General features: G+C 29.6%; 1 protein-coding gene across 1 annotated transcript; it reads right to left on the minus strand.

Moving 5' to 3' along the window:
- Window positions 1-13,299: 13,299 nt before the first annotated feature.
- On the minus strand, window positions 13,300-16,286 carry LOC113852893 (flavin-containing monooxygenase FMO GS-OX-like 9). The gene is made up of 7 exons (XM_027483290.1): window positions 15,734-16,286; window positions 15,461-15,531; window positions 15,038-15,196; window positions 14,870-14,952; window positions 14,434-14,569; window positions 14,108-14,281; window positions 13,300-13,497 (listed from the first exon to the last, which is right to left on the minus strand). Exons 1-7 carry the CDS (start codon window positions 16,284-16,286, stop codon window positions 13,300-13,302), a joined length of 1,374 nt encoding a protein of 457 aa, XP_027339091.1.
- Between the last annotated feature and the right edge of the window lie 875 nt (window positions 16,287-17,161).

The following is a 17,161-nucleotide window of genomic DNA, read 5'->3' on the forward strand; positions in this document are numbered from 1 at the left end:
AACTTAACTTCTGATAATGGACATTGAAAAGTTTGTATGAATGCACTAATATGCTTACTTTTTACTCCTCCACTTGGTCTATTCTTTCATGAGCTACAAACTTAAAATCTAAACTTAGTAATAGTCTAAATGACTATGGGCACAAATGAGATTAAACTTTGTAAAAGCATTAGCTGGACTCAGGTCTCTTTTCCTTTTTATCATTTATCAAGTTTTATGAAAGGGAAAGCTTATTCATCTTACAAACAATGCAAGACATTTGAAGAAAGGTCATGCATCTATTGTATAGAGGAAAGAGGATCAATCAATTCAAGTATCACTTATCCATTACAATTATTTATTTTATGATTTTTACAAGTATAAAAATATTTAAATACAAATACAAAATTTTATCTCAAACTAGAGTGAGAGAGAAAATATATCATAATATGTTATCATTATATTAAGTGAAAATATGATTTGCACGATTTATAGGTATCACTTTGTATTGTGTTGGGATCCACGCTCCCTATGTCCCACCAAAATTTTACAAAGGCAGAAGTATCGTTTCAGAATCAAAGAGCTAGCTGAACGAGTTCAACGGTGAATTAGACCATTGACTGGTATAATGAATTCATGAAATTAGTGAGTTTAAGAATCAAATTTTAAACCCGCTGGTGACCATTTTGATTCTGCAAACATTTCAAGCAATTAATAAAAATTAAGTTTGCCACGTAAAGGAAGTGTGGATTGCAAACGAACGGCAACAATCAATTTTAATTCAATTATAGATAGATGGTTAGATATTTATTTCCTTATTTTCAATATAATCTTTCTTTTATATATTTTGACATTGCTTGATATAAAAAATAAATAAAAGTAATGCTACGTATGTAATATTTCTGATTTTCATAAATTACAAAAGATTAAATTTAATGCTTTACTAGTATCAAATTTTTTATACTGCTATCTAAAGATATATTACCTAATGTAAGTTCTAGAATGAAAAAGAGAGCAAGGAAGCAGAAGTCAAACTCATCGGAAAATCAACCTTTTTTTTGTTGTTGTTGGAATTCCTTAAATTTGTGTGAAATCCTATTTTAAACATATGTGTAGCCATATGTTGAACTCTTACGACTTAAATTTAATTTTTAAAATAAATAAATTTCATAAAATAGAAAAAATAAAATTTTTTATTCAAAGGATTTCTTAAGGCATAATTCAACAAAATATTTTTAAATGTAAGGATGGATTACAATTTAAGTCAAATGATTGCTATAGGACTTAATCAATACATTTCAATTTCAAAATAAGATAAATATTCTAAGTCCTATAGCAGTGTCATCCATTCCTTCACTAAGTCTGGTGCAAATTGTTTTGGTTACTTGAAAAATAAATGTAAGAGTGAGTACTCTACACTATCCAACACACACAAACATAGAAACTCACCTTGTACATTTCACATGTTTTCTAACATATTCTACTCAACTATAATCAATCACAATCAACACTTTCAAGCATTCTAATTCAATTCACAACCAACAACATTTTATACACATACGCTCACTGTACGTAGTCACGCTCACTGTGATCACAGTTTCACATCATAAATGGTCGTCGTTTACCCCTGCCTCATAGATACCACGTGTGCAGTCACGAGTTGCTTTGCAAAGGTGTTAGTCAAAGACTGAGTCAGGAAGAAAGTGTGTGGCCTGTGGTGCACACAAGCTCACTGTTGGTGTCACCACCACCCTCTCTTCCCCAAAGTATTTTTACCACCCTCATCTTTTACACCCTCAGTATATCGCTAAACCATTCATAGCATATTCACATTCGCATTTAACATGCCCATCGCATACATTTCAGCTATATTCTTATCACAATTTGCATTCAAGTTCACACATGGCACATATGCCCACATTCATCTGCGTTACATTCAAATCCACAACATTTCCAAGCATAACCAAATCATTCTCAGCACACGCATTACCCAACATTAGATACATTGTAGCCAACCACACCATATCCATCACACATCACATTCAACATTGTAAAACACACAACACTCCCATCGCAACCCATATCAATTAATCCATTCCATTACAATCAAATCATTTTCATCCAAATATACATCTTTCTATGTTCTATCTCAACCACATTGCAATCTTGCAATCCATGGCAAAATAAATGAATTCAAATCATAAGAAGATAGGATAAAATCTCCTCTTACCTCAAATCAAAGACCCACACACGAAATCAACAAAGGAAGTGCTCCCCACACGAGTTTCGTCCCTAGAACATGGAAATCTCCATAAGAAACCGAAGAAATCAAGAAGAGGAACGAAAAACCAAAATCCTAACTATTCAAACTTACCTCCAAGCATTCCCAACACGATTTCAACCTTCAATCTAGCTCCTAAACGGATTTGTAGGTAATTTAATTGGTAAGAATAGGTTTTGAGTTTAGAGAATCGAAAGGGAAATGTAGAGAGAAGAGTGGGAATGCATTTCCCAAACCCTAGACCCTTCAAATATCCCTTTGGTCGCAACACTCTCACTACAGCGAGAGGACCTCGTTGCAGCGACACCCTTTCTCGCTACAACGAAAATCTCAGAGGAAACTGCACTCTGGTTTCTGCAGAATCTCGCTACAGTGAAACTACAACCAGAAATACATCCTCCACTGTCGCCTTCTTGCTACAACGAGAATGATACAGTTTCATGCTCTTCGCCCAAGACCTTCTCGGTACAGCGAGAATACCTTGCAGCACCCACACTTAGCCAAATTTCCAATCAAACCAAATCAACCACAGTCAAACATTCTCAACATATATATAAATAATCGACAATATTACAAAATTTGGGGCGTTACAGAGCTAGGAATTTGAAGAAAAAAAAAAAAAGGTTTATGGTGGAAGTAAAGGTATGGATAAACCTAGTTTTTTTTCTCTTTAAATTTCAGTTATTATTATTTTAATAAGTTATAACGTGAGTTATGATCTTTTATAGTGAGTTATAAGTTAATATGCACATGTTCTTTAAAAGGATTAAAACGCATTTTGAGCAAATATCTTGTATCCACATATTATAGTAGTAGAAATCTCTCAAACTGACCATGAATATAAATCATATTGATTGAATTATGTTAAAATTTATGTGTTTCACTACTTTTTATTCTTTATTTTTTGTTTTTGTTAGTACAATTAATATCAGAGCTTGCTTTTCTAGGATCAATTTTGGTGATCACAATATTTTCACACAAATTTGATTTTGAAAAATTCAATTGATTGAATGATTTTGCTAAGTGAAAATTAAAGATGAAGGCACTTCTAGTGCACAAAAAAATGTAAAGCGAGTGTTAAATGATGAAGAAAGATTGTATGCGATTTGATAGAAAAAGCAAAGAGAGATATATTAAAAAAGACGCATATTTATTAAACTTGATTATGAGATTCTATGAGAAGTGGTTGACCAAAAGACTATTATAGAAATATGGAACAAGCTTATAGAAAGATTTCAAAAAAAATATTCAACCAATTTAGTTGTATTAGAAATAGTGTCTGTATACCTTATACATGTATGGGAATACGACATTGAGAGTTCATATTATCAATTTTCATTGAATTATCCTAAACCTTCAAGGTGTCAATATTAAAATCTATGATGAAGACCAAAATATTATTATGTTATGCTTTTTGTTGAAATCATTTAAGCACTTTGTGGATTCAAAGTTGTATGGTAAAGATACTATAATTGTAATAAAGTGAGGGATGGTATGCAATCTAAAAAACTAAAAACGAGAGTCTTTGGTTCTAATAAAGATGATGAATGTTTAACAGTAAATAGAGACAGAAGCATAAAAAGAAAAAATATTAGCAAGAGCAATCCAAGTTTTAATTCACATTTCAATGCCAAAAAAGGGGAAATACTATAAGAAAAAGGGAATATATTAAGAAGAATTGTTCACAATAGAAAAATAAAAATAATAAAGGTAAAGTTAATACAGATATTGTACAAAGTAACGCAATTATTTCTAGTGATAGTTCAAATGAAAGAGATGATAGAGATGTTGTAATACATACTATAACTAATTTTTGGTAACATTAAGTAAGGTAAAGTCAGTGTAGTTGTTATACAAACTAACACAACTACTTTTGGGGATAGTTCAGAAGAAATATATAATAGAGATGTTTTGATAGTTAATAATACTAATTTTGTTGATACTTAGAAATATTTATTTATTTTTTAATATATTTTTAATAATTAATTATTAAAATAATTCAAAAATAAAACTATTTTATTTTTGTCACGTCATCATAAATTTCATTCACTCAGGTGACAATGAAATTTATTTTATTTTTATTTTTAAATTAAATTTTATATGTAAAAAAGACAAAACTAAGATTAAAATGTGTCAACATCCTATTAAATTTTGTCTATATAAAAAACAAAACTTTTTTTTTATTTTTTTAAGAGTTTCGTCCGAAAAGTATATAAAACTTTTTATTATTTAAAAAAACTCTTGTGATCATTCCACTTCATTCTCATACCGTCATCCTGTGTTCTTTCTTTACAGTGTTTTTTTTTTTTTTATTCTATCACCAACCCTTTCTTGCACTAAAGTTTTGGTTTTTCTTGCACCCAATTCTTCTTCTTGCTTTGATTTTTCATTTCTTGAGGGTTTGTAACCATTGCTGGGCTATATTCAGTCATTGAAGAATATAGGTAATTGCTAAACAAAACATGAGGGCAGAAAAGATTATATTTTCAAATTTGGTCAGCAAGAAGCATGCTTACAACACTTCTATCCGATGGAGTTATTAGTTTTGTCAGTATAAAAAGAAGGGTTTGATATTTATTATAGATAGTTACCAAAGAAGAACTCAAGCTCACACTGCATGTTCCTTTTCTTGTGCATTTTCTCCAAAAAGGGTCGTTGGTCTCATCGTCCCTTTCTTCCTTTCCATTTTTTTTACTGTTTCTTTGGGGTTTTGTTGGTTGTGTTTTTCTGAGTTGGGAAGCCTTTGTCGGTTTTTTTTTTTTAAATAATAAAAAGTCAGCTTTGTATACTTTTAAGACAAAATTCTAAAAAATATAAAAAAATTAGTTTCATCACTGACATAGATTAAATTTAACAGAATTTTGAAACATGTATTAATTTTCTAATTTTGTCTCTTTTACGTACAAAATTTAATTTTAAATAAAATAAAATAAATTTCATCTTTTCTATACATGAAACTTAATAAAAAAAAATTAAGTTTTGTTCTTTGAGTGAACAAACCTTACAATGACGTGATAAAAAAGATTTTAAATAGAAAAATAGTTTAATTTTTAAATTATTTTAATAATTAATTATTAAAAACATATTAAAAAAATAAATAAGCCGGGTAGACATAAGCAGTTCTTATCATATGACTTTTAAAAAATACATTGTTTACTTTATTTAAAGAATAGAATTTCAATATGAAGTTAATAGATGATAACGAATTTAGTGTGCAAGGGAGTGATTGTGTGCAAATAAAGATGTATAATGGTATTTTAGAGCATTTGATGCTTGGTATGTACAAAATTATGACATCATAGATTGAGAAATATGAGTGAAAAAAGACTTGCAATGTTGAGCAAACAAAGATTGTTGAGTCAAATAGTGATTGAAATTTTGAAATTTTGAGTCTAGTGGTAAGCAATGCATACTTAAGTTCAATCAAATATGCACACTCTTACAAAAATCTTCCAATATGTTCATTTTGATTCATGAGGTCCTTATCTAGTAAAGTTACATGGAAGATGGTATTTTGTAATATTTATATATGATTGCTTTAAAAAAGTTTGAGTATACTTTCTAAAGATTATGAATGAGGTGTTTGAGCGATTTAAGCTGTGGAAAACTATGGTTGAAAAGCAAACTATTATTATGAGGCACCGCATTGTGTGAAATACACCATGAATGAATTAAACATTTTTACAGTGTGCTTGTTATATGCCGTTAAATGTTGGTCTTCCAAAATAGTAATGAATAAAAAATTTAATGTTGCTAGCTATCAAGTTCTTCATCTACTCTAATTAATTTAAAAATTCTTCGAAAGGTACAGTCTAGTAAATCTTTTGAGTGTTTTGTTTTGTTTTCTATGTATTTGATTGTTTAACTTATACTTATATTCATAATTAAAAATTAAAGTTTAAAAATAAAATGTATAATATTTTTAGATATGTTTCGAGTGATAAAAAGTATAGATTATTGCGTATTGAAAAGAATATGATGTAAAAATTCATTAATAGCACATATGTTACTGTTCATAAGTATGCTATGTTTAGTCAAATAAAATAAAGTTAAAAATCTTGTAAATAAAATATAATAAAGGTTCAACTCAAAGAGTTCAAGATTAAAAATAATCATGCAACAATTAGGTTGAAAAATTTAAAATTATAAAGAATAAATTATAAATTTTAAAAAAATTGATCAACTTGGCTAATGAAATCAATTTTTTATAATATTTTTAAAATAACATATATTTTAATATTTATTATAATTTTTTGTATGTTTAGTTATCAAATATAAACTATAATTATTACATTATTTGAGTTTTGATTGATTAATCGATCAACTTCTATACATAATTTGTGAATATAAGTTTTTACACAAAAGTATTTTTAGAAGTTTGTTTCTTTTATCATCATGTTAAGTAATTTTTTTACATTAAATATTTATTTTTAACTTAAAATTAGTTTAAATTTTATTTTTTGTAATTTATCTTTAAAATTTATCTCTTTATTTAGGAGAAAATAACTTGTAGACGGTTAATTTGAGATGAACAAAGTCATTGTTTGACTTTCAGTTGGTGTAGAATCTCAAACTTGAAAGGATCTTTGTTGAAATGGACTCTAAGTTGCTATACATAGTGCACTCTAACGTGGAAAGATGTCATAATCGAGATTAATAAGTTAATTTTCTCTTAAACAATAGTTGAAATTTATCATGTTTAAAGATAATCTAATGGAAGTGTTGATTTTCTCGTCAAACGAGCTTTCAAGTAATTGTAATTGTAATTGTAATATATTTAGTATTCATCCTTTCTTGATAGTTTCTATTCTTCGAAAAGATGCTTATCTAATTGATTTTTCCTCATAATTTATTAATTCTTTGGACTTTCCTATCTATTAGCAAAAATGTATAAGTTTTTATAGTATTAATTAATTAAAAATTATTCAAAATATAATATTTAAGTTAAATTATAAATTTAATCTCCATGTTTAACATATTTTTAATTTAATTCCTACTTAAAAAATTATAAATTAGTCTTACATGAATAAATATTTTTAGATTAGTTCTTTTTATTAAAAGAGGGTTGACGATGACATTAAATGAAAGAGACCTAAACATAAAAAAAAAAAAAATTCTATAAAAATTAAAATATAAATTTTAATTATAATAACTAATTTGTAAATAAATGTCAACTATAAAAATTAAATGTATATTCTAATAAAAAATTGTAAATTTATTTAAAAAATATTTAAAAAATAAATAGATACCAAATGAAAAAATTACAAAATTTTAAGTGACTAAAAATTTATAACTTCAAGCAAATTTATACTTAATGTAGTTTCATATTGTAATGATAATATATTTTTTTTCATATAAAAAAGTCTTCCAAATATTCTATAGAAATTTATGTACAATAAAAATAAAAATGTTAATGTTAATATTATATTTATTTGTTTCAAGGTAAGATAAAAGATGAAAATAGAAAATAAGAAAATGTTGATTTCTATAGAATATAAGATTAAAAGAACTTAATGCTAAAATTAGAATTTTATCATTTTATAATTTTATCTTTTATCTTATCTTCAAATAAATGAATAAAGTATTACTATGAACATTTTTATTATAATTTTATAAAATATTTAAAAAATATTTTTTTAAAAATTTACTATCTTTAAAATACAATATCCTAAATATAAGTTTGCTTAAAGATATAAATTTTAATCTCTTAAAAGTTTACAATTTTTTCATTCAATACCTTTTTTTTAAAACAAGTCCATAATTTTTTATAATTTTTAATTTAACATTATAACACCTTAATTTAATTTCTAAATAATAAATTTTGCAAAAATAAGAATATTAACTTATTAATCTCGATTATGACAAATTTTACAATTTTATCTTATTAATCTCGATTAAGGTGTTATAATCTCTTAAAATTTTACAATTTTTTCATTCAATACCTTTTTTTTAAAACAAGTCCATAATTTTATTTAACATTATAACACCTTAATTTAATTTCTAAATAATAAATTTCGCAAAAATAAGAATATTAAAAATTTTCATTTAACTAAAATTTTCATCATGTGGTTTCATAAAACAATTTAAAACAATAAAGGATTACAAGTTTATATCAAAGACTGCTACATGACTAATCCAGTTACATCATAAATTTTAAAATAAATTATAAGTCCTATAGCAGTTCATCATTCCTTCAGTGAGTGTGGTGTTGATCGTCTTTGTTACCTGAAAAATAAATTTAAGGGTATGTACTCTACACTGTCCCACACACACATGCATGACTTAGAGACTCACCTTGCATAACTATAGATATTCTAATATATTCTACTCAAGTCTAGGTAATCACAAACAATATTTCATTCCAATTCATAATCGATGCACTCATGACACCAAACAGTTTACACACGTGGAATCACTGCACCTAGCAACGCTCTCTGTGGCACTGTGATCACAGATTTACACCATGAATGGTTGCCAGTTTCTCTTGCCTCACAGATACCACGTGGGCAGTCACAGGTCGCTCAGCAAAGGTAGTGGTCAGAGGTCTAGTCAGGAAGAGAGTGTGTAGCCCGTGGTGCATCCGCTCTCACAGTCAGTGTCACCACCACTCCCTCTTCCCCAAGATATTTCTACCGTCCTCATCTTCCACACGCTCAATGTATTGTTGAACTATTCACAGCACGTTACACTGGCATTAATCACGCCTCATTCACACATATTGCAATATTCATTCTCAGTATACGACATAAAGCCCACAGTCATGCATAATACTCGACACTAGGCCCTCATTCATTTTATAGTATACAACACAAAGCCTATATTCATTCATATTACACAGCCCTTAAGCCCACACTTGTTTGCAATAATCGTTCTCAATACACGGCACAAGTGCCCACATGCATTTACAACATAATTTATTTTAACCACACACACAATATTCACCATTCACAGCACACGGCACAATTATTCATTCATATTCCATTCAACATATAGCATTTCCAACACACACAACAATTTCAACCAATTCCGTACCCATTAAGTCACTCAAGCATACACAATTTAACTATTTTGGCACACCTAATGCTAACCGACCTCCACCACTTCATGTCCAACATAATATATTTGTCAAAACATACATATTCTCACATTCCATTTCAGCCACATTATAATGCATAGAGAATAAATGAATTTCTAAACAAAATGAGATAGGGTAGAGTCCCCCTTACCTCAAATGAAGACCCACACACAAAATCGATAATAAAAAGGCTCCCCACACGGACTTCATCCTAAATACACGGAAGAATTCCATGAGACCTCAGGGAAATCGCGAAAACAGGGAAAGGGGAGGAAAAACGAAAATCCTAACCATTATAACTCATCTCCAAGCGTTCCCCACTTGGATTCAACCTTCAATCTTGTTCTCGAACGGCTTTGGAGGGAATTTAATCGATAGAAAAGGGTTTTGGGTCGAGAGAATCGAAGAGATTTGGAAGGAAAGGTGAGAAATAACCTTTCTCGAACCCTAACCCCCTTTAAATTCTCTCTGGTCACGACACTCTCACTACAGCGAGATATTCTTGCTGCAGCAAGGTCCTCTCGCTGCAACGACTTCCTCTCTCGCTACAGCAAAAAACTCAAATAAAACCGCATTTTGGTTTCTACAGATCTCGCTACAGCGAGACACCCAGAAATGCAGCCCAAACTATGGTTTTGTCGCTACAGCGACAAGGCGACAATTTCATCCTTCTCTCTCAGTGCTCTCTCGCTACAGCAAGAATTCTCTCGCTCCAGCGAGAAAGGCATAGTTTCATGCCTCACGCCTAGGGGCCTCTCGCTACAGGGAGAGTGCCCTGCAATATCAATAATAATTAATATTACAAAAATTTGGATCATTACAAACATCGCTAACACGCTATTAATAACAAAGAATAATATAAAAAATATATATTTATGTTAACACTAAATTGTAATTTTTCTTTTAGGAATCAAATTGAAAAAAAGTATAATATATAGAGACTAAATTTATAATTTAACCTAAATTTTAAGTAATTATTTTAAAGTTACTAATTTTAATTATATAATAATTAATGATTAAATGATAATATAATTATTTTACCTAGTAAGTATGTTTTAATTGTATTCAAAATATAAATATAATATCTTATTTTGTGAAACTATTATTTATTAAATTTTATATATAATTTATGAATACTTTTTAAATGAGAATATTTTTAATTTTTTCTGCAAATGGAAGTTTTTTATATTATTTTTTAATTCTATTAATTTAAATTTTAAAATTTCATAATTTATTTTTGTTTAATTTAAAAAATATTATCATCAATAATTACAATATAATACAATATACTTTAGTTATTTGTTAAAAAATTATTTTGATTTAATAATATTAGTGCAATATAAAAACAATCTCTTAATAATTATAAAAGTTCTATTATTAATGAATTAGGATCAATTCAAACTTACATTCTTACACTGTTTAATAATTTTTTTATAAAAAAATATTAACTAATTCAATTGTTAATTTAAATTTTTTTATCATATACATTAATTTTATAAAATTTCATATAAAAGAAAAATGAATGAGTACTTTATTACATTGTTTTATAAAATTTTATATATTTTTTAAAATATAAATAAATATCAAATTTTAAAAAACCTATTTACAAATATTTATAGTATATAAAATTAAGGCTTAATTATGATATTGGTTCTTATAAATATTGAATATTTTGTGATAAATCCTTATAAATTTTTTAAAGATTTAATATCTAAAATTTTAAAAATTTAGAATTTAGTCCTTGTTGTCAATTTCACTCTATTAAGTGTTGAGCCGACAGACAAAAAGTTAGTTCAGCACTATCATGTAGCATGTCACGTCATTTATTTTTTAATATTTTATTATTTAAAATAACTTTTTGTAAAAAAATATTTGCAAAAAAAGTCTTCTTCTTACCCCCTAACCCCCTCCCCTTGAGAGTAGCAGGAGCCCCACCTCCAACCCCCAACCCCCAACCTCCACCTTCCTCACCCTTTTCTTCCTCCCCTTCCCTCACTTCCACCTCCTCCCCTTTCCCCTTCCTACACCCCACCTCTTTTCAGCACCCCTTCCTCCATCTCACCTTGCTCTATTTTGGGCACCTATATTTCACTCTCACCCTTCTCCTATTCCCACCCTGCACCCCTCTCATCTCCCTCTCCACTAGCTACCCCAACTCTAACTACCACACCATCTCATTACCCAACTTTCTCATACATCCTATTCCCAACTCCAACTCCAACTCTTGCACTTGTCATCTCCCTGGTCACTACCCACCTCAACTCCAACTCCAACTCCATACCCCACACCTCTCCCGCTACCTAATTCCAATCTTAGAGGAAAAAATGTACACCTTTTTTGTATGCAAAATTCTAAAACTTCAACTTTCCTCTTTTCTTCTTGAGTAGGTAATCTTGAATGTGAGTAAGATCTTAAACTTGTACACATGTAGAGGCCTCACTAAACTCAACACAATTTCAATGAACATAAAAGTGTAATATATTTACAATAAGTATTGTGTGAGGATGAGAATTGGAGTTGAAGTTGGGTAGGATGTGGGGGTGATATAGCATAGCAGGCAGGGTAGCGATTTAGGAAAGGGGGTTGTGATTTAGAAAAATGGATGGGGATGGAGGTGTAGAGAGGAGGAGGGATTGCGATTTAAGAGAGAGTGGTGGGAATGAAAATGTAGAGAAGAGGAAAAGGAAAGGGAGAAGGTGGAGGTGGAGGTGTAGGGAGGGAAGGAGTAGGATTGTGAAAAGAGAAAGGGAAAGATGATGGGTTTATTTGCAATTTATGTAAAATGTATTCAAAGACATATTTATAAATATTAATTTTAATTAATAAAATAAAAAAAATTTAAATAACGTGGCAAGCCACGTGATACACATGAAATTGTTAAACTGACTCTTATCTACTAATACTTAATAAAGAGAAATTGACGGTAGAGATTAAATTTTAACTTCTTTATATTTCAAGAACTAAATCCTAACAAAAAAAATTTATAAAGATTTATCACAAAATATCTAATATTTATAAAGATAAAAAACATAATTAAACCTAAAATTAATATACATAATCATAAAAATAATATAATATAATTTAACAGTTTAATTGATTAATTTATATTATATAAAAATTATTAAATAATATAAAATTGCAAGTTTAACATCTGATATTAATAAATTTTTGGATATAATTATTATAATAATTTAAAGTATAGCTTGATTCTATCCATATTTAACACTTATTTAGAAGAGTTTATTAACTGTTTATGAAAATATCCTATCAACTTTATAAGATATTTTCAGCTTATTTTAATAATTTTTTTAGTATACCTTATTAAAATAAATTATTTTCAGTTTATTTTAAAATAAATTATTAAATAATCAATCTGAATGGATCATGGTGCATTGACAGAAGCAAGGACAAAGCGCGGAAATAGGTGAGTGTATGCCGCGCGTTCCTCGCAAATCGCAATTAAGAATTCAAATTCTGGTGACCAACGTCCACTTAGTTACAGACATCTTACCTATTAGGTGACCTTTATTTTTTCCGCTTCCTTTATTTAAATTATTAAAAATTGAATCGAATAAATATAATTATTTTTTGTTATTTTCTATAGATATTAATATAATATATATTTATTTTTTATTCTTTGGCAGTAAGCGAATTGGTGGCATTAAACGCGTGGTAGTCTCCGCCAACCGTTCGATGAAATTCCTCAGTTAGTTAACCTGTTCCTAACCTCGTTATAAAGCAAAGAAATTGCAACAAAGATACAAAACCAAACTAGGAATTTCAAATTCACAAACATTCTTCTCTCTTTCTTTTTTATATCAAACCCATAACCCATCATGATTCTTCTCATTCAATCACCTTTGTCCCTTTTCCAATCTTATAATAATAGAAATAACATAAACAAATGATTTGACGAGTGCTAAGCAAAATTTCCTTTGTTTATTTATTTTCTCTTTTATTTGCTTTACAGGGGAGAATCTTCAAGTCCAAGTTGAGTGAAGTGAGGACTTTGAAGGGCCTCTTGGAGCTGTTCATCATCATCCCACGAATCTCGATATGTCTCCAAGTTCACATCAGAGTTAATTATGGCTGATAGACATAGCTGTTTTCTCCATTCTTCTAAACGTGGGAACCCTACATGTTCTCCATATTTATCACAGTACTGCAATGCAACAGAAACGGGATCTTTAGGTGACCATGATGCCAATTTAAACCCTTTTAGTTTTCACTTCAACCATGCATGCTCTCCTTATGCATTTCTTTTCCTATTATTTTTGTTTCCCCTCTTTAAATTAAATAGTAGTAGTAATAGACTCTGATTCATAACACTATAAGTGATAACATATGTAACCATTTAAAACAAAATTTAAAATTATAGAATTTAATAGTGAATAAGTTGTCAGAATAGAATTTTAATGGAAATATGTATAGTAGTATTAGAGCATATTTTGCTCAATTTATTTTAGAGATATGATCTTTTATTTTTGTTAACTTTCTAGGAAAATTTTTGAGAAAAATAAGAGTTTTGCTATATCAACTTAAGAATTATCATACTACTTAATAAAGTATTAAATAAAAAAAAATACATCCCTCTATTATTTGAAAATTTGAAAAAACATTTTATAATTTCTTCATTTAGTAATTTAGAAAGATTTGTTGGTATAAAAGGTAGGAGAATTCGGAATTATTCAAAAAGTAGTTGTTTTTCCAGATTTCTCAACCAAATGCACCGTAACTCTAAACTAAGTTAGTATTGGATTTCTGTTTTTCACCTCAAAGTTTGCAATTTCATGTGTACAGTGCTTAGGAATGCCTGCTACTTCTCTTGAATGGTAGAACTCCTTGATGGATCTCATCATTTCCTCCCATGATGGCAATACTCTTTTCCCGGAAAGCAGTTGAGCTATCCATATTGCTTGAGACTCAAAGAAAGGGAATCCTATGATCTGTACATACACATATCAATCAAGATTTCTATTGTTACATTAGGAGCAGACACTGATGAAACATATATTGCTATTACAACTAAAAGTATGAAAGTTTGTGTGAAAATATGTGACCTTAGACGAATCCAAATTACTTAATTTGGGTAGTTTACCTTTCTAGGGATGCCTATAAAGGAAAGAGATGGAGCAAGTGATGGGGGAAAAGTGTGCTCATACAAAGGGCCCACTCTGTCATCATCTATAACCACCATTTCTTTGGTGTCAAGAAAGGGGAATGCATAGGAGTACCTACAGATAAACCAATTGAATTTGAAACCCATCAATGATTATAATACACAACTAATTAACTCTAAAAGAAAACCTTGGGACGTGTTTGGACATAGGCCCCACATTGAAATCTCCAAGCAAAAGATCATAATTATTCAATCATAATATCTTTTGGAACTTATGCTAGTGAAATTTATGAGGTTGATTTTGCTCTTTCATTAAGTGTACGATTAATGATAGAAATTAGATGTGATGTTATCACAGATAGCTGTTTAATCAATAATTTTGAGAGCTTGGTTTTCTGGTGATGTGTAATGTTACCCTGTGCAGTACAAAATGGAGTCTGCAAGAATGCTAGAACCATCCACGAATGTGACTCGCCCATCATCTTGAAGGGTATCTATCTGCACAGCACAAGGTACCACATGTTATGAAGCTAGCAAAAATAGTAGTGAACTATTTTCTTAGAATTAGAACTTAAATTGGTACCTGTGGATGAAGGTGAAGGTTGGTGTGCTTGGATATGACTTTAGATAAACCCTCAGAGATTTTAAGAGATCTGGAACTCATATGGACTTCCTTTGCTACATCCACAAGCTCTATTGATATGTCTTGCCCACTTAAGGAGTTTCCAACCACCACCACAGTCTGGTAAATGAAAATTTGTCTCTATTAAGTTTGTGAGTGCTTACTTAGATAAAAGTCTATGTGGGCGTGTGTCATGGTGGTGGTGGTAGGGGGTGGATATGCTAGCATAAGCTATATTTCTCACCATTAAACTAATGCATGCATGCCTTCTTCTCAACCTCTTCCATAACTTATATAGCCTTCTATTATATGTATAGTTCATCCTCATTGAATTATTGAAAATAAAATAGGAAAGAACAGAAAGAGATTGTATATGTCATGTACCTCATTGCGGAATGGTTCTGGGGTCCTGTAAATGTGACTATGCATTTGTTTCCTTTTCCATGTATCCATTCCTAAACATTAGAATGACAGGAATGAAAATAATTATAATTGAATTTGGAATGTATATTTATTGTATACATAGTCATATTCTTTTCTCTGGCATGAATGGATGAGTAGATTCACGGGGCTAAAATCACTTTCCTTATCAGAACCCTAATTTGTCTGTGTTTGTCAGAAATATAGATTAAGAGATTACTCAACACATATACCTACCTTTAATGGAGGGCAATCTTGGTTGAGAGTAATGACCAGTGGCCACAACCACTGCATCAAAGACCTCTTCCACCACCTTTTCACTCTTCTTCTCTTTGCTTCTAACAACCCACTTCAAATCATTACTACAGACACCATAATCTAACATCCCCACATAATCCACCATTGTATTAAACCTTATCATTTCTCTCAACCCAAACCATTCACAAAATTCCTTTAGGTAGAGAAGAAGCTCTCTATGGCTAGGGAACCTCCTCATGTCTCTACCTTTCTTGACCATAAAGGGAAAATCAGTGAACCCCATGATCTCCCTTGGAGAAGTGAGCCTTAAAGATTCATAGACACTGCTATGCACCTTTAGAAAAGGGTTCCTTCCTAAAGGATCCTCCCCTTCTACATTTGGTTCATATAGCCATTGCCCACCAACATCATGATTCTGCTCCAATACAACCACCTTATGACCCTCTTTTCTCAACTCCCTTGCTGCCACTAGCCCTGATGGTCCAGCCCCAATTACACAGACATTCTTGGATTGGCTTGTCTCAGAAACCATTGTAGTTTTGTGCGGCAGAAAGGGTGAGGGAATAGGTAATATTGGTGAAATGCAAAAGCAAGGTGGTTTCATATGTGGGGAAAAGTGTTGGGGCTAATGGTGGCCTTTTATAGTTGAATAAGTTTCACGTAGGCAAAGGGAAACCATGATTTGGGGGATAGCGATGGTTTGCTGGCTGGGAGACACACGTGATCATGTAAAATCAATGCTTTGAACTCTGTCTACTTTCATGTTTGGACTTCAACAGTGTACCACCTCGACTCTTTTACCTTTACGTTGAATACTTCGTTACTTCCATGCTCTCCCATTCACCAACTTGCTCTTTAATATACTTTTTCAAGCCTTATTTATAATTTATAAATAATTAATCAATTAAACTAATAAAAAATATTTATATGTTATAAAATTATATTACATTTTAAACATATTTTTAGTAGTAAATTGTTAGATTAATTACTTATATATTGAATAAATAAATATATCTATTTATATGGATAATATGTAGGTGTCTCGATAACATAAATCTTATAACAAATAATATAGTATAAAAATAATTTACTGATTAATACATTTAAAAATATGTCCTTACTTTTATAATTTGAACTAAAAATATATGGATTATTATTCCTTACAACTAGAACTAAAGAGAGTAGTTTTATTAATGTACAGGGGAGGATAAATTTTTTATTTCAAAATAAATAGATTTAAAATTAATATTTTTTAAAATAAAAGATATAAATTAATATATTAACATACATTTAATATACATCATACATTTATCATCATAAATTATATTTAATTATCTTAATTTAAAATTAAAAAATGTTTTTCTTTCCCTCCAATAATTTATTATTCCATTTATTTGTTTTATCTAC

The sequence above is a fragment of the Abrus precatorius genome, unplaced genomic scaffold (genome assembly GCF_003935025.1).
Source record: "Abrus precatorius isolate BTA unplaced genomic scaffold, Abrus_2018 Scaffold10, whole genome shotgun sequence".
NCBI lineage: Eukaryota > Viridiplantae > Streptophyta > Magnoliopsida > Fabales > Fabaceae > Abrus > Abrus precatorius.

Excerpts from the sequence above, each read along its gene's own strand:
- LOC113852893 (XM_027483290.1), bottom strand. The coding sequence starts at position 16,286 with ATGGTTTCTGAGACAAGCCAATCCAAGAATGTCTGTGTAATTGGGGCT. Across the intron at positions 15,197-15,460 it reads CAGAACCATTCCGCAATGAG|ACTGTGGTGGTGGTTGGAAA; the intron begins GTACATGACATA and ends TTCATTTACCAG. Across the intron at positions 13,498-14,107 it reads ATGAAATTGCAAACTTTGAG|TACTGTGATAAATATGGAGA; the intron begins GTGAAAAACAGA and ends GTTGCATTGCAG.